The 19,040-nt window shown below is 45.9% G+C and overlaps 1 protein-coding gene across 1 annotated transcript in view; it reads right to left on the reverse strand.

Annotated features, from left to right (window-relative positions):
* dcc (DCC netrin 1 receptor) overlaps positions 1-19,040 on the reverse strand; it is an 844,821-nt gene that overhangs the window by 50,640 nt on the left and 775,141 nt on the right. The window contains exon 25 of the mRNA XM_080199927.1: positions 7,684-7,800. Within this exon, the coding sequence (XP_080056053.1) occupies positions 7,684-7,800 (117 nt within the window). The remainder of the gene's footprint in view (positions 1-7,683; positions 7,801-19,040) is intronic.

The following is a 19,040-nucleotide window of genomic DNA, read 5'->3' on the forward strand; positions in this document are numbered from 1 at the left end:
AATTAAATAAAGCAAACATAAATAAATTAGCTGTGACTTTTTTTGTCAAACATTCCTGTTTATAACAATTCTGTGTGAATTTGGATATTTGTATTTGTGGGATCAAAATTGTTAATTAAAATAATCATGTGAAAGAAGTTAATTGAATGAATTGTTGAATGAAACCCGATAGATATGAGAAATGAATGGAATTACTTCATTGAAACAGTTTGTGGTCTGATTTTCAGCGTTACTGCTTATTTCATTTAATCCAAGGGCTGGATATCTTAACTTATTAGTTCATAAAAACATGCTGTTTCTCTTTTTATGCATCTTATTTTTAGATTTTAATTTCTTTATTTCCTGGGCATGGAGCAGGTATTCCAGCTTGTATGTTATATATTTCGCAATATCACAATTACACTTTTCCAATAAATAGTTTTTTATGAGCAGAATGGTATGGTTCCCTGCTGGCCAATTTATGGTTGGGAGGCTCCAAGTTCCCAGGGCACCCTTCTGTCCACCCCTAACCACTGCAATTTTATGTGGGGTGGGCAAAGTCAAAGGTGGCCCAGTGACCCTTGCCCCAGTTGAGGTCTATAAGTGATCAGGCTTCCCAACCTGCCTGTATTTTGTGGCTGGCAGGAGGAGCTCGGAAGGCTGGAGGCTGAAGTAAAGCTCAGCAGCTCACCCTACTTGGGCCTTGTGCAGGAAGGGGGGCACTTCCTTCAAGGGCCCCCTATCTAATTGGACAACAACCACCTCCCTCCCAATCCAGCTGCCAGTTGGTGCTACCTTGCCCCTGGCCTCTCCATTAAGTCTCCCAACGCCATGCTATCCCCACCCCATTCTTCCCCCCATCCTAGGTCTCAACTCTTCTCCCACCGTGAGGCAGTCCCTATTGGCACCAGGTCCTAGTCTCTGGGACCTAGCATTTCAGGACCTCTCATACTCCCATTCCTTCCTGGTGATTGTTGGCACAGGAGCTGTTGGGATGACACAATGGCTGGCCAGTCACATTGGCTGACTGCTCTCTGATGCATACCTTCCTCCAGATTGAGAGATGGATATCCCATCTCCAGCCAATTCACATCCTTCAGAGGCTAACTCTTTGGGTTCCGGGGCAGGGAACCCTGTCATCTGGAAAATCCTGCCTTTTGAGTGTTAGTGCCTTCAGTAAAGCTTTTACTCCAGGTCTCAGCCTCTGCTAAAATCCTGGGTCTGATGAGACATTGCTGTCAAAGGTGATAATCAGTATGCTAAATTTAGATTATGCAGTCTGAGCATGTGCAGTCTACCTAATTTCTCAGGATGTTTTGTTACCATAATGTTAACTGTAATGCAAGATTAATTTTCAATCGCTTCTCAGCATTCCTGCTCATTTGTATTTCAAAATTATTTGAAAAAAGCTCAAGGATGAACCTCAAAAGTCCTAGTTTGGTGATATTTGGATTGAGAGTTTTTTAAACATCTGTCACTCCAAAGAATTGTTTTCAGTTGAGGATGTATTTTCCTTTGCTAATGTTTGTTCAATTATAATTTTAATTTTCAAGTAAATGCCCAATTAGCACCAATGAGACAGTGGGAAACATTTTATCCCCTGACCTGGTAAGAACAGTGAGACATTGTGATTTGTTTTAAGTTCCATAATGTTATTTTTTTAATTAATTTTGTGTTGTCATGATAAAAGGTGCAGGCTAATAGATTTCTCTATCTGATATTCCAGCAAGGAAATGCAGGGAGATTGGGGGAAGTGTGGAAGGATATAAGCTTTCAAATAAGATGGTCATTGTTAGTTTGAGGGAGAAAAGGCAGCAGGGTCACATAGCTTACTTACCAGTTTGATAACCCCCATGAATTGCATGGGGAAAACACTGATTGACTTTCTGTACAATTCGTTGAATATGAGCTCCATGGGGATTGGTAATTAACACACTGGATGCAGCTTGTATAGTGAGCCCTGTATAAAGCAGGCCTCTGAGTGGGTCCATTATTCCACTGTCCTCGTTTAGATCGGTTTGTGTTCATCATAGGCTTGTGGTTTTGCATTACTTTATTTTGTGCAATAAAGATTGTCTCTTCACAGCTGACTCGTGGAGTTATTATAACCAGGGTGCAAAAAGGATTGGCTGCAAAATAAATCAACTTTCTACTAATAATTGGGAATATAAAAATTAAATTGCAAGACAATGGGCAGCACAAGAGAAGTAAGCTAGCTGGATCTCAAGATGTGAGAAGCACAGGAGGTGACAATGAGCCTGTACCTGGAACAGTGAAGGGAGGTAGTGACTTAGTGGTATTGTCACTAGACTGATAGTCCACAGACCCAGGGTTATGGACTTGTGACCGAGGTTTGAATATCCAATGAAAAAAAATCTGGAATTAAAAGTTTAATGATGACCATGAAAAACATTGTTGCTTGTCGTAAAAACCCATCTGGTTCACTAATATCCTCGAGGGAAAGAAACCTGCCATCCTCACCTAGTCTGGCCTACATGTGATTCCAGATTTACAGCAATGTGGTTGACTCAATTCAAGGGCAATTAAGGATGGGTAACAAGTGCTGGCTCAGCCAACAATGCCCACATACATCTGCAGCACTGTGTACAATTCTAGTCACTGTACATACAGCAAAGATATTTGAGCAGTGCAAGAAACGGCAACCAAATTTGCGTAGCTCGAGATGTCTAGGCTACAAAATGAGGTTGAAGAACCTGGTATTGCTAACTCTGGAAGGAATTATTCAAGCACTCAATATTCTGAAGGAACTAGACATATTGAATGCTGACACAGGATCGAGTCCTACCGGATTTCAAAGCTTGCTGGTTTTCAGAATAAAAAATCAGAATGTTTTCATTCAAGTCACAGCATCTTAATTCATTGAGTAGGGGCACAGGAAAACCAACCAATATCATTGCAAACCACTTTAAAGCTGATGGCCATGTCACAACTTATATTAATTCAAATCTCATACATTGGACTTAATAACTTTTTCATGTCTCCCCCACTTGCCTGCATCAGCGGTCCCTGTATAAAATGAGAAAAGATCAATCAAACTGAAATGACATTATAAAAACTTTACAGTTGTAAGTGAAAACTATTTATTTTTTATTCATGCATGATGTACAGTATTCTTTAATAATAATATGGACCAGCTGCAAGAAGGCAACCAGTATTATTGGAATTTAAAGGCTTTCGAAAATCAAGTGCAATGCTTGAATGTAAACCTTCTATCTGGATGGCCTTGCTGACATCTAAACTCAATACAGGTACTGTAGCATGAATAGGCATCTGGCCTGACCGCATGTACATTACATAGCTAAATGTTCTTCCTCATTAGATCCCGCAAGAATCTCTTGTTTTCTTGGGTGGGGTCAGCCACAACTGTGAGATCTCCATTGGGCTGAGTGGAGTCAAGCTGGTGCACAGGAAACATGATGTGCATGAAGCCAATAAGCACTCAGCAACTCCCCACACCCTTCAGAACTGGGTCAGCTGAGGACAAAATTTGCGGGAGCGTGGGAAATTCAGGCATGTGAAACTGATCTGTACTCGCAGCTCCTTAAACTTTTTCAAGCTGAGTCAGGTGGGGTCAAGCTTCGCTGGAGTGTGGGACAACACTGCCAATTTTTGTTCAGTTGCATTTGAGGTACTCTATCTGCAATATGTTTGCAATTAGCTCCTGAACTAAGGGACACACCCTTGGACTAGACAAGGTAATTTAGATATAATTAATTTACACAACAAGTGGAGACTATATGGAGTAGGTTACCCAGTGAGACAGTGGAAACAGATAATATAGAAGAAAATAAGAAAAAAGTAGATAGTCATTTGAGGAATTGAGAGATATTTGTTTATGGCTTCAGCCAGATGTATTTCCTCATCCTGTACAAAAAACAAAGAAAATTACAGCACAGGAACAGGCCCTTCGGTCCTCCAAGCCTGCACCAATCATGCTGCCCCTCTGAACTAAAGCCCCCTACCCTTCCGTGGACCATATCGCTCTATTTCCATCCTATTCATGTATTTGTCAAGATGCCCCTTAAGAGTCAGTGAGTTCCAGGCACCCACCACCCACTGTCTAAAAAACTTGGCTCTTGCATCTTCTTTATGCCTTGCCTCTCACACCTTAAACCTGTGCCCCCAAGTAATTGACTCTTCCACCCTGGGAGAAAGCTTCTGATGACCTAATCTGTCCATGCCCCTCATAATCTTCTATCAGGTCACCCCTCAATCTCTGTCATTCCAGTGAGAACAAACCAAGTTTCTCCAACCTCTCCTCATAGCTAATGCCCTCCATGCCAGGCAATATCCTGGTAAATATTTTCTGTACCTTCTCCAAAGCCTCCACATCCTTTTGGTAGTGTGGCAACGAGAATTGAACACTACATTTCAAGTGTGGCCTAATTAAGGTTCTATAAAGCTGCAACATGACTTGTCAATTTTTAAACTCAGTGTCCCAGCCAATGAAGGCAAGCATGCCGTATGCCTTCTTGACTCCACCTGCATTGCCACTTTCAGTGACCTGCGTATCTGTACACATTGATCCCTCTGCTGATCAATACTCTTAAGGGTTCTGCCATTTACTGTATATTTCCTCTCAGTATTAGACCTTCCATAAGAACATAAGAAATAGGAGCAGGAGTAGGCCATCCAGCCCTTCGAGCCTGCCCCGCCATTCAATAAGATCATGGCTGATCTGTCGCTGCTCAGTTCCACATTCCCGCCCTCTCCCCGTAACCCTTAATCCCCTCGCTTATCAAAAACTCATCAACCCGCGTCTTAAAAATATTTAGCGAGGCAGCCTCCACCACTTCAACGGGCAGAGAATTCCAGAGATTCACCACCCTTTGAGTGAAGAAGTTCCTCCTCAACTCCGTTCTAAACCGCCTCCCCTTTATCTTGAGGCTGTGCCCCCTAGTCCTACTGTCCTTTCTGAGCAGGAAGAGTCTCTCCACCTCTATCCTATCCATCCCATTCATCATCTTATATGTCTCAATGAGATCTCCCCTCATTCTTCTAAACTCTAACGAGTACAAGCCTAGTTTATTCAGCCTCTCCTCATAGTTCAACCCCCTCAACTCCGGTATCAGCCTAGTAAACCACCTCTGCACTCCCTCCAAGGCCAAAATATCCTTGCGTAAGTGCGGCGACCAAAACTGCACACAGTACTCCAGCTGTGGCCTCACCAATGCTCTACACAGCTGCAGCAAGACCTCCCTACTTTTATATTCAATCCCCCTCGCTATGAAGGCCAGCATCCCATTCGCCTTCCTGACCACCTGCTGCACCTGCAGGCTGGGTTTTTGCGACTCATGCACAAGGACCCCGAGGTCCCTCTGCACCGTCGCCTACTGCAGTTTTTCGCCACGTAAGTAATAGTCCTTCCTACCATTATTCCTACCAAAGTGGACCACCTCACACTTGCCAGCATTAAATTCCATTTGCCAGTTCCTGGCCCATTCGCCCAGCCTATCTAGATCCTTCTGCAGACTCTCCACACCCTCCGCGCAATTTGCCGTTCCACCAATCTTGGTGTCATCAGCAAATTTCGACACTATACACTCGGTTCCCTCCTCCAGATCATCTATATAAATGGTAAATAGCTGAGGCCCCAGCACCGACCCCTGGGGCACTCCACTAGTCACCAACCGCCAATCCGAATAGCACCCATTAACCCCCACTCTCTGCCTCCTATTTGACAACCAATCCTCTATCCACGCTAACACCCTACCCCCAACTCCATGTCCCCTGACCTTCTGCAATAACCTCTTGTGAGGTACCTTGTCAAACGCCTTCTGAAAATCAAGAAAGACCACATCCACCGGCTCTCCTCTATCCACCACCCTAGACACATCCTCATAGAACTCCAATAAATTTGTCAGACACGACTTCCCCTTAACGAAACCGTGCTGCGTCTGCTCTATCAAGCAATTCCCCTCAAGATGCCTCGCTATTTCCTCCTTGATGATGGATTCTAACATTTTACCTACAACAGACGTTAAACTAACCAGCCTATAATTCCCCGCCTTTTGCCTGCCACCCTTCTTAAACAACGGCATAACATTAGCCGTTTTCCAATCTTCTGGCACTTCCCCGGAATCCAGCGATGTTTGGAAAATAACCACCAAGGCATCCACTATCACCTCCGCCATTTCTTTCAGAACCCTCGGATGCATTCCATCCGGTCTTGGGGACTTGTCCACAATCAGCCCCTCCAGTCTGTCGAGCACCGCCTCTCTATTAACAATAATGTCATCGAGACCCTCCAGTCCTACCACCTTTCCATCGCTAACACCCGGCAAATTATTCACGTCCTCCTCCGTGAAGACCGAAACAAAAAAAGTTATTCAAGACCTCAGCCATTTCCCCATCCCCTACCACTAAGTCCCCCCTCTCATCCTCTAAGGGTCCAACATTCACCCTAGCCAGCCTCTTCCTTTTTATATATTTATAAAAACTCTTGCTATCCTTTTTTATATTAAGCGCTAGCCCAGCTTCATAGTTTCTCCTACCCTTCTTTATCAACTTCTTTGTCAATCTTTGTTGACATTTAAACCTCTCCCAATCCTCTTCTCGCCCACTACTCTTAGCTACTCTAAATGCCTTTGCTTTTAATTTAACACTTTCCGTCACCTCCTTCATTATCCAAGGCTTATTACCTCTCCTCCTACGGTCCTTTTTAACCATCAGAATAAATTTCTGCTGAGCACCAAGAAAGATCTCCTTAAAGATCCTCCACTGCTCCTCAGCAGACCTACCTTCCTACGCACTCCCCCAGTCAACATTCGCCAATTCTTCTCTCATCCTACCGTACTCCCCTCTGTTCAAACAAAGGACACGTGTCCGGGAACCCACTTTCTCCTCCTCCATCTCCAAAATGCATTACCTCACATTTGTCTGGATTAAACTGTACTTTTCTAACTTCTCTACATTTAAATTACTATGATTATCAGCACTCCCAGATTGTATAAATCCAAGCCAGCCATAAAACAAAACTTCCTATAATCTACTTCAAAGATGTATCATAAGCCAGAGTCTGAAAACAATACACATTATCACACATGACACTTCCATTTCCTATACCATTAAGCCTAATAATCCATTTATCATCGACTTTTTATGTGTTCTTGTGGCCAAATGAAATTGCACACAACTGAAAGTGCATAAGTGGTGGAAATGCAATTGCTTCAAAACATCAGTTGATTTAAATTTCAGACAAAACTGATGAGGCTAATAGAACATTTGCTACTGTTAAGCTGCAAAGGTTGTGATAACTTCATCTTTGGATTTGCTTTAGGGCTTTGATGATGTTGCAGTGAATCAGATAACACAGAGAGCCGAGGACAAAATGTTCCTTTTCTTTTCCAATTTAAATTTCACTCAACTTCAAGCTTTCATTTATCAACTAAAATGCAAAGCTAAGGTGAGGGAGTGCATATTTCATCAATTGTGAAGTAAGACATTCTCAGGCAACTGGAGTAATGAGGTGTCTCCTTCTCTAAAAGCAAAACACTAGTTTCTAATGTCTCTTTCTCCCCATTTCCCTAAGTAGGACATAGTCCCACCTCAGTTGCACAAAACACTCAGTTAATAAGAGAAGCAGTCAGTCAGCATAGACTAATTAGGCCATGAATTCTGTACATATTATATAACTCTACATAAGGGAAAATTGGCTTGAAACATAAAATACCAGTTACTCACTTGGATTGGTGGGCTGTGAGTCCATGGGAATCATAAGTTTTGGCCGTGTTCCTCTTCGAGCTGCTAGAGAACGTTCTAATGTGGACATACTGCTTCCAACTTCATCAGGATCATGACCTGTAGATAAAAGAAGCAATAGATGCGATCATTGGGACGAATGGAACTCTCTCAAAGATTTAAAGTTAAAAAAAAACATTCATGGGAGTCACTGGCTGGCCAGCATTTATTGCTTATGCATAGTTGCCCTTGTCCAGAGGGCAGTTAAGAGTCAACCACATTGCTATGGTTTTTGGAGTCACATGTAGGCCAAATCAGTATGGAAGACAGATTTCCTTTCCTAAAGGACATCAGTGAACCTGATGTTTTTTTTTCTGACAATCAGCAATGGTTTTATGTCACCAGTAGATTCTCAGTTCCAGATATTTTTACTTAAATTCAAATTTTATCACCTACTGTGGTGAGATTCGAACCGGGTCCCCAGACATTAGCTGAGTAATAATGGAATTTTATCGCCTCGCCTGCCCCGGAACCAGTCAAGGCTCACCCAACAGAATTCTCTGTTGGGCTCGGGTGGAATTTTACGAGCTTCGCCTGAAGAAGCTTGTAAAATGAATAAAATTCTGCCCATAGTCTAGCAATAATACCACTCGGTCATTGCCTCTCCATCTACATGCTATATCTACGTGCCAATAATACATTAGTGTTTGAATATATTCCCTTCATCAACTTTCTATTTTATAATTTCCAATGTCCACACTTAACTGATGAAGCTTGTGCATAAAAACTGCTGATACTGGAATGGTACCTGCTTATGATATTCAAATCCCAGGATCATTCCCGTAAGGCTGGAAGACCATTGACATAAGAACAGAAGGAGTACATTTGGCCCATCGAGTCTGCTGCACCACTCAATGAGACCACTTGTCTTCCCACCTATTTATGTGTTATCTCCATGTGATATCAAACCATGGAACGATCTCTGGCATAACTGAACATCATTGCCCCTACACAATACTGGTAAATATCAGATACCAGAAATTGTGGTGCAGTCGTTATAGTCATGAAACTAAAAATGGAGGAGGATATAAATACACCAGGGTCTTATCCCTCTTCTCCTGTTTGCTCCAACAACAAATTCTCCTCATGAGTTTAAGATGTTCTTGTGTCAGGAGGAAATGAAGATGCTTCTGGAGTAGAATGTGTGTGCAGCGGGGGGAACTGTCCTAAGGACTCATACCAAATATAGCTGTAATTTGCCCAGTTGTACTAATGTATGCCGAGAGAAGATACAGCTTCTATTATGAGTAAATGGCAACTGCTTCGAGCGTGATTGATTGCAGCTGCATCCTGAGTCTGACAGGCTAACAAATGCCTGACAAAGAGCCAAAAATTGCAGCCTTTAAACTTCAATCCAATTATGCCCCACTCGTCCATAGCCACAGATTTGCAGAGGGGCAGAGTATCACATCTCCTTCAGATGACAATGGGTACAGTTTCCCATTCTCTTCAGAGTGCTGGCTGAGGTGAGAAACCTGGTGTTCAGCTCACAGGCTGCACCTCTGGGATTTTTCTCCAGGTAATCCAGCACTCGGTGCAGAAGAAATCTATTGGTGTGATCCATGCCATCACTCTAGTGGTCCAGGGCCGGAAATAAAAGAGCAGTCGCGTATTCGGAGATCTCTGATAGCAACACGGGAACCCCTCCACCACATGTACATAGAGAACCACCTACCCAAACCACAGACATGGGGGATCTACCTGACAGATACAGGAGACCCCCCACACAAAAACACAAGAACAACATCCCTCACATGAAGAAGGGGACCTCCCCCCCCTACCCACTATGGAGCTCTGCAGAATGCCTCCAGCACTACTTTGGCACTGTCCCAGGGAACAGTCACAATGTGGAAACGCCAGTGTTGGACTGGGGTAAACACAGTAAGAAGTCTCACAACACCAGGTTAAAGTCCAACAAGTTTATTTGGTAGCAAACGCCACTAGCTTTCGGAGTTCTGCCCTTTCGTCAGGTGAGTGGGGAGTTCTGATCACAAACAGGGCATACAAAGACACACACTCAGTTTACAGAATACTGGTTGGAATGCGAGTCTTTACAGCTAATCAAGTCTTAAAGGTGCAGGCAATGTGAGTGGAGATAGAATTAAGCACAAGTTAAAGAGATGTGTATTGTCTCCAAACAAGACAGTTAGTGAGATGTTGCAAGCCCAGGCAAGTCATGGGGTTACAGATAGTGTGACATGAACCCAAGATCCCAGTTGAGATCATCCTCATGTGTGCGGAACTTGGCTATCAGTCTCTGCTCAGCGACTCTGCACTGTTGTGCGTCATGAAGGCCACCTTGGAGAACATGACTGATTAAGTGTTCGCCAACTGGAAGGGAACAGTCTTGCCTGATGATTGTCGAGCGGTGTTCATTCGTCCATTGTCATAGTGTCTGCATGGTCTCTCCAATGTACCATGCCTCAGATCATCCTTTCCTGCAGCGTATTAGGTAGACAATGTTAGCCAAGTTGCAAGAGTATGTAGCGCGTACCTGGTGGATGGTGTTCTCACGTGGGATGATGGCATCCATGTCGATGACCCGGCATGTCTTGCAGAGGTTGCAGTAGCAGGGTTGTGTTGTGTCATGGTCACTGTTCTCCTGAAAGCTGGGTAGTTTGCTGCAGATAATGGTCTGTTTGAGTTTGTGCAGTTATTTGAAGGCAAGAAGTGGGGGTGTGGGGATGGCCTTGAAGTGATGTTCGTCTTCATCAATGACATGTTGAAGGCTCTGGAGAAGATGTTGCCCAAAATTCACACCTCAATATGCCAACATCTTCATGCACAGGCTCGAACGGGACTTCTTCACTGCACAGGACCTTCAACCGATGCTATACACTAGATACATCAATACCATTTTCTTCCTTTGGACTCATGGTTGAACAGTCACTGAAACAACTATATGATGACATCAACAAGTTCCATCCTACCATCAGACTCACCATGGACTACTCTCTGGAATTGGTTGCATTCTTGGACACACATATCTCCATTAAGGATGGTCACCTCAGCACCTCACTGTACTACAAGCCCATGGATAACCTCACAATGGTCCACTTCTCCAGCTTCCGCCTTAAACATGTTAAAGAAGCCATCCCCTACGGACAAGCCCTCTGTATACACAGGATCTGCTCAGATGAGGAGGATCGCAACAGACACCTCCAGATGCTGAAAGATGCCCTCATAAGAACAGGATATGGCGCTCGACTCAGCGATCGACAGTTCCGATGCACCACCGTGAAAAACTGCACCAACCTCCTCAGAAGACAAACACAGGACACAGTGGACAGAGCACCCTTCATCATCCAGTACTTCCCCGGAGCGCAGAAGCTACAACATCTTCTCCAGAGTCTTCAACATGTCATTGATGAAGATGAACATCTCGCCAAGGTCATCTCTACACCTGCACAACCTCAAACAGACCATTGTCCACAGCAAACTACCCAGCCTTCAGGAGAACAGTGACCACAACACCACACAACCCTGCCACAGCAACCTCTGCGGGATATGCCAGGTTATCGACATGAATGCAGTCATCTCACATGAGAACACCATCCACCAGATACATGGCACATACTCTTGCAACTCAGCCAACGTTGTCTACCCGATACATTGCAGGAAAGGATGTCCCGAGGCATGGTACATTGAGGAGATCATGCAGACACTACGACAACGGATGAATGAACACCGCTCGACAATCACTACGCAAGACTGTTCTCTTCCTGTTGGTGAACACTTCAGCGGCCACGGGCTATCACCCTCTGATCTTCGGGTAAGCATTCTCCAAGGCGGCCTTCATGACACACGACAGCGCAGAGTCGCTGAGCAGAGACTGATAGCCAAGTCCGGCACACATGGGGCCTCAATCGGGATCTTGGGTTCATGTCACACTATTTGTAACCCCCATGACTTGCCTGGGCTTGCAAAATCTCACTTACTGTCCTGTTTGGAGACAGTATACATCTCTTTAACTCGTGCTTAATGCTATCTCCACTCACATTGCTTGCACCTTTAAGACTTGATTAGCTGTAAAGACTTGCATTCTAATCAGTATTCTGTAAACTGAATGTGTGTCTTTATATGCCCTGTCTGTGATCAGAACTCTCCACTCACCTGGCATAGTGGTGTTTGCTACCAAGTAAACCTTTTGGATTTTAACCTGGTGTTTGAGACTTCTTACCAGGGTACAGTGCCAGAGGGCAGTATCATAGAGCAGGGCAATGCCAGCATGCCTCTCAGGCATGTCTCTCCTTCAGACTCTGCTTACCTGTGCAGCCATGGTGGGTTCCCTTCACTGACTTCCTGTTTTTATGAAAGTAATTGTAAGCTTCACATTGGTGAGAAGGGGTGTTCCAAATATGGGGGAACGATTGTTCTCCAGAGCAGTGTACTGGTGGCTGGTGAGTCTTGAAATTGCGATTTACTTTAATTCTCAAGTGTACTGCCAGTTTGCGGGGTTTTTGTTTGTTTCCGCTTTCTGTAGCGGGACTTAGGTGCAAGGGCAGTCGGGAAGGGAGCACGGGAGTACAAAAAGAAGGCCGCAATAGACAGCGGGCTGTTTCGGGAGCAGGCAGCCGAGTGAGGTGGGTGCTGAGTGTGTACTGCAAGGGCTTTGGCTCACAGGGCTTAGGCGAGAGCAGGCTTAGGCAAGGTGAGTTGCTGGTCTATTTTTTTCCATTTGTGTCCATAATTCTAAGGGTGGTCAAATAAATGGCAGGGTCCTTGGGGAGACGCGTCAGCTGCGTAAGGTGCAATATGTGGGAGCTCCTGGAGACACAGCATCTCCGGAGAGTCCACATCTGCACCAAATGTCTGGAGTTGCAGCGTTTGAGGGCCCGGGTTAGGCAATTAGAGCTGAGGCTGGAGGATTTATTTTTAGTCAGGGAGAATGAGGCGATAATGAATAGGAACCACGGTCACGAGGAGATCCCAGAGCCTAGGAGGGGGGATGGGTGGGTTACAGTTAGGAAGGGGTAAAAGATGAGGAGTAATGGTCCAAAGGCTACCCCAGAGGTAGTCTCCCAAGATCTCAGGGGTAAGGCGACAAGTGGGGTGGAAAGGGCAAGAGAGGAAGACCAGAATGCCTCAGAGGGAAGGAAGGGGGCTGGATGTGAGATAGTGGTGGGGGATGGGAGGGTTAAAGGAATTGATAGGCGGTTCTGTGGGCAAAAGCAGGACTCCAGGATGGTAGTCTGCCTCCCTGGAGCAGGGGTACAGGATGTGTCGAAGAGGGTAGAGGGAATCTTGAAGGGCCAAGGGACCCAGGCGGATGTAATCATACATGTAGGAGAGAAGGACGTAGGAAGAAAAAGTAGGGGGGATATACGTGGGCAGTTCAGGGAGTTGGGGGCCAGGCTGAAGTGCAGGGACTCCAGGGTGGCGTTCTCTGGGATGCTGCCAGTGATGATGTGGATGTGCCGGCGTTGGACTGGGGTAAACACAGTAAAAAGTCCGACAACACCAGGTTTAAGTCCAACCGATTTATTTGATAGTAAACTCACTAGCTTTTGGGGTTAATCCCTTTGTCAGGTGAATGGAGAGTTCTGGCCTCAGACAGAGCATATAAAGCACAGACAGTTTAGAGATTACTGATTAGAATGCGAATCCTTACACCTAACCTGCTGTTCAAGACCTGAAGTGGCTGACAATGTGAGTGGAAGGAGCACTGATCACAGGTTACAGAGATGTGTATTGTCTCCAGACAGTACAGTAAGTGAGGTTTTGCAAACCCAGGCAAGTCACGGGGGGTTACAGATAGTGCGACATGAACCCAAGATCCTTGTTGAGACCGTCCTCATGTGTGCGGAACTTGGCTATCAGTCTCAAAAAAGACAGTAGGACTAAGGGGCACAGCCTCAAGATAAAGGGGGGGCGTTTTAGAACAGAGTTGAGGAGGAACTTCTTCACTCAAAGGGTGGTGAATCTCTGGAATTCTCTACCCGTTGAAGTGGTGGAGGCTGCCTCGCTAAATATTTTCAAGAAGCGGGTTGATGGGTTTTTGATAAGAGAGGGGATTAAGGGTTATGGGGAGAGGGCGGGAAAGTGGAACTGAGCCACGACAGATCAGCCATGATCTTATTGAATGGCGGGGCAGGCTCGAAGGGCCAGATGGCCTACTCCTGCTCCTATTTCTTATGTTCTTATGTTCTTATGTTCTCTGCTCAGCGACTCTGCGCTGTTGTGTGTCGTGAAGGCCGCCTTGGAGAATGCTTACCCGAAGGTCAGAGGCTGAATGCCCGTGACCACTGAAGCGTTCGCCAACAGGAAGGGAACAGTCTTGCCTGATGATTGTCAAGCGATGTTCATTCATCCGTTGTCGTAGCGTCTGCATGGTCTCCCCAATGTACCATGCTTCGGGACATCCTTTCTTGCAACGTATCAGGTAGACAATGTTGGCCGAGTTGCAGGAGTATTTGCCGTGGTGAACACTTCAGTGGTCGGGGCATTCAGCCTCTGACCTTCGGGTAACTATTCTCCAAGGCGGCCTTCACGACACACGACAGCACAGAGTCACTGAGCAGAGACTGATAGCCAAGTTCCGCACACATGAGGACGGTCTCAACAAGGATCTTGGGTTCATGTCGCACTATCTGTAACCCCCATGACTTGCCTGGGTTTGCAAAACCTCACTTACTGCACTGTCTGGAGACAATACACATCTCTGTAACCTGTGATCAGTGCTCCTTCCACTCACATTGTCAGCCACTTTAGGACTTGAACAGCAGGTTAGGTGTAAAGATTCGCATTCTAATCAGTAATCTCTAAACTGTCTGTGCTTTATATGCTCTGTTTGAGGCCAGAACTCTCCATTCACCTGACAAAGGGGCTAACCCCGAAAGCTAGTGAGTGTACTATCAAATAAATAGGTTGGACTTAAACCTGGTGTTGTCAGACTTCTTACTGCTGCCAGTGCCCAGTAATAGCAGGGATAAAAATAATGAGATCCTACAGCTGAATGCATGGCTGAGGGTTTGGTGCAGGACAGAGAGTTTTAGTTTTGTAAACCATTGGGAAGCCTTTGGGAGGGAAGGGCACTTGTACAAGTGGGATGGGGAACATTTAAATGGGAAGGGTATGCATATTTTAGCTGGGAGGTTAGCTGGAGTGTTTTGGCAGGGTTTAAACTAATATGGAGGGGGGATGGGAAGGAGACAGATAGCTCAGTAGGCACTGGGAGTGGGAGTGAGTTGGGTGACAGGGTAAGTCTGGATGAGAGGAAAATCTCCCAGGAGAAGGAGGATCCGAGTAGGCCAGAGGGTCTTCAGTGCATCTGTTTTAATGCGAGGAGTGTGATGGGTAAGACGGATGAACTTAAGGCCTTAATGTTCGCGAGGAATTTAGATGTGGTGGCAGTGACGGAGACGTGGTTAAAGGAAGGGCAGGACTGGCAGCTATATGTTCCTGGGTATAAGTGTTTTAGGCATGACAGGGGAGGGTCAAAAAGAGGAGGGGGAGTGGCGCTTTTAGTTAGGGAGCAGATCACAGCGGTGCAGAGGGAGGATAACATAGAGGGGTTGGAAATTGAGTCTCTGTGGGTGGAGTTGAGGAATAGGAAGGGAGCCATTACTATGCTAGGGGTGTACTACAGGCTGCCCGACAGCCCGCGGGCAGTGGAAGAGGGTATATGTAGAGACATTTTGGATAAGTGTAGGAAGAACAGGGTTGTTGTAGTGGGAGATTTTAATCTCCCTGGGGTGGATTGGAAGGTGCCTAGAGCTGGGGGTTCGGACGGGGAGGAATTCATAAGATGTGTATTGGAAGGAGTATGTAGATAGCCCGACTAGAGACGAGGCTATACTGGATTTAGTTCTGGGCAATGAGCCGGGTCAGGTAATTGAGGTTGCGGTAGGTGAACATGTGGCTAATAGTGACCACAACTCTGCCTACTTTAGGATACGAATGGAAAAAGATGAGTGCTGTCCTAAGGGGAGGGTGCTAAATTGGGGGAAGGCTAGATACGGCCAGATTAGGCAGGAGCTTCAGGATACAGACTGGGATAGGCTGTTGGAGGGCAAGTCCACATTAGGCATGTGGGGGTCTTTCAAGGGAAAACTGAAATGGGTGCAGGAAAGGCATGTGCCAGTTAGGAGGAAGGATGGGAAAGGTAGGATTAGAGAGCTGTGGATTACTAGAGATATAGAGGACCTGGTCAGGAAGAAACAAGAGGCGTATGTCAGGTCTAAGCAACTGGGAACGGAGAGAGAACATAGAACACTACAGCACAAACAGACCCTTCGGCCCACAAGTTGCACCGATCACATCAATACCTACCAATCCATAGACCTATCTATAACCCCCAATCCTATTAAATCCCATATACTCATCCAGAAGTCTTTTAAAAGACCCCAGCGAGTTCGCCTCCACCACCACTGACAACAGCCGATTCCATTCACTCACCACCCTCTGAGTGAAAAACTTACCCCTAACATCACCTCTGTACTTGCTTCCCTGTACCTTAAATCTGTGTCCTCTCATAGCAACCATTTCAACCCGGGGAAATAGCCTCTGAGAATCCACCCTATCTATTCCTCTCAACATTTTATAAACGTCTATCAGGTCGCCTCTCAACCTACGCCTCTCCAGGGAGAAGAGTCCCAGCTCCCTCAACCTATCTTCATAAGGCATGCCTCCCAATCCAGTCAACATCCTTGTAAATCCCCTCTGCACCCTTTCAATAGCTTCTACGTCCTTCCTATAGTGAGGTGACCAGAACTGCGCACAGTACTCCAAGTGAGGCCTGACAAGGGTCTTATAAAGTTGCAGCATTACTTCCCGACTCCTAAACTCAATCCCTCAATTAATGAAGGCCAGTACACCATACGCCTTCTTGACCACATCCTCCACCTGCGAGGCCGATTTAAGAGGTCTGTGGACCCGGACCCCAAGATCCTTCTGTTCTTCAACACTGCTAAGACTCCTGCCCTTGATAGTGTACTCGTTCATCCCATTGGTCCTGCCAAAATGGACCACTACACATTTATCCGCGTTGAAGTCCATCTGCCACTTCTCCGCCCAGTCTTGCATCCTATTTATGTCCTGCTGCAACTTCTGACATCCTTCCAGACCATCCACAACACCACCGACCTTCGTGTCATCGGCGAACTTACTAACCCATCCCTGCACTTCCTCATCCAGGTCATTTATGAAAATGACAAACAGCAAGGGTCCTGGAACAGATCCCTGGGGCACTCCACTGGTGACCGACCTCCATGCAGAAAAAGACCCATCCACAACCACTCTCTGCCTTCTGTAGGCAAGCCAGTTCTGGATCCACAAGGCCAAAGCCCCTTGGATCCCATGCCCTCTCATCTTCTCAAGAAGTCTTGCATGGGGGGCCTTATCAAACGCCTTGCTGAAGTCCATGTACACCACGTCCACTGCTCTTCCTTCGTCAATGTGTTCAGTCACATTTTCGAAGAACTCAACTAGGCTCGTAAGGCACGACCTGCCCTTGACAAAACTGTGCTGACTATTTCTGATCATGCTAAACCTCTCCAAATGCTCATAAATCCTGTCCCTCAGAAGCCTCTCCATCAGCTTACCAACCACTGAGGTCAGACTCACCGGTCGGTAATTTCCCGGGCTATCCCTGTTCCCTTTCTTGAAAATAGGAACCACATCCGCAATCCTCCAATCCTCCGGAACCTCTCCCATCTCCATCGACGATGCAAAGATCATCGCCAGGGGCTCTGCAATCACCTCCCACAGTAACCTGGGGTACATCCCATCTGGTCCCGGCGACTTGTCTATCTTGATAGAATTCAAAAGTTCTAACACATCCTCTTCCTTAATATCCACATACTCAATCTTTTCCATCTGCTGCAAACCTGTAGCAAAATCTCCCAGATCAGTTTCCACCGTGAATACTGAGGCAAAGTACTCATTAAGCACTTCTGCCATTTCTTCTGGTTCCACACAGACCTTTCCCCCTTCACCTTTTATAGGTCCTATCCCTTCTCATCTCATCCTTTTACTTCACATATTTGTAGAAGGCCTTGGGATTCTCCTTAATCTTACCTGCCAAGGCCTTCTCATGACCCCTTCTGGCTCTCCTAATTTCCCTTTTAAGCTCCTTTCTACAATCCTTATACTCCTCTAGATCCTTAACATCTCCTGGCTCCCTGAACCTTTTGTACACCTTCCTTTTCTTCCTGACTAGGTTCACCACAGCCTTCGTACACCACGGTTCCCGCGACCTACCAAAACCTCCTTGTCTCATCGGAGAGTTGGAGGAGTACAGAGAGAGTAGAAGGGATCTCAAAAGGGGAGTTAGGAGGGCAAAAAGGGGGCATGAAATGGCTTTGGCAGGTAGGATTAAGGAAAACCAAAGGCATTTTACTCCTATGTTAGGAGCAAAAGGGTGGCTGGGGAAAAAAAAGAATCGGTCCTCTCAGGGACAGATGAGGGGAATTGTGCTTAGAGTCTGAGGGAATGGGGGAGATCCTGAACGAATACTTTGCATCGGTATTCACAAAGGAGAGGGGCTTGATGTCTGGTACGGTCATCGAAGGAGCTGTAGACCAATTGAAGGAACTATCGATTACGAGGGAAGAAGTGTTAAGGCTTTTAGGTAGCATTAAAACGGATAAATCTCCGGGGCCCGATGGCATTTATCCCAGGCTGCTTCGGGAGGCAAGAGATGAGATTGCTGGGCCTCTGACGCAAATCTTTGTCTCTTCTTTGGACACAGGGAGAATAGCGAATGTGGTACCTTTGTTTAAAAAGGGTAGGAGGGATAACCCAGGTAACTATAGGCCGGTGAGTTTGACGTCAGTGGTAGGCAAGTTGATGGAGAGGATTCTTAGGGATAGGATGTATGAGCACTTAGAGCGTTGCGATCTGATTAAGGGTACGCAGCATGGCTTTGTAAAGGGGAAGTCTTGCCTTACGAATCTGGTAGAATTTTTTGAGGAGGTGACAAAAACAGTCGACGAAGGACGAGCCGTTGATGTCGTCTATATGGATTTCAGTAAGGCGTTTGACAAAGTCCCTTATGGTAGGTTGGTAGAAAAAATTAAGGCTCATCGGATACATGGCCAGGTATCTAGATGGGTTGAGAACGGGCTTGCTAAGAGGAGACAGAGAGTAGTAGTGGAGGGGTCCTTTTCTAGCTGGAGGTCTGTCACTAGTGGTGTGCTGCAGGGCTCAGTACTGGGACCTCTTCTCTTTGTAGTGTATATAAATGACTTGGAAGAGGGAGTAAGTGGTGTGATCAGCAAATTTGTTGATGACACCAAGATGGCTGGATTGGCGGGCAGTGAAGAGCAGTGTCTGGCAATACAACAGGATATTGATAGGCT

This window comes from Carcharhinus amblyrhynchos, chromosome 1 (assembly GCF_965287045.1).
Source record: "Carcharhinus amblyrhynchos chromosome 1, sCarAmb.v2.hapA, whole genome shotgun sequence".
In the NCBI taxonomy this organism is placed as follows: domain Eukaryota; kingdom Metazoa; phylum Chordata; class Chondrichthyes; order Carcharhiniformes; family Carcharhinidae; genus Carcharhinus; species Carcharhinus amblyrhynchos.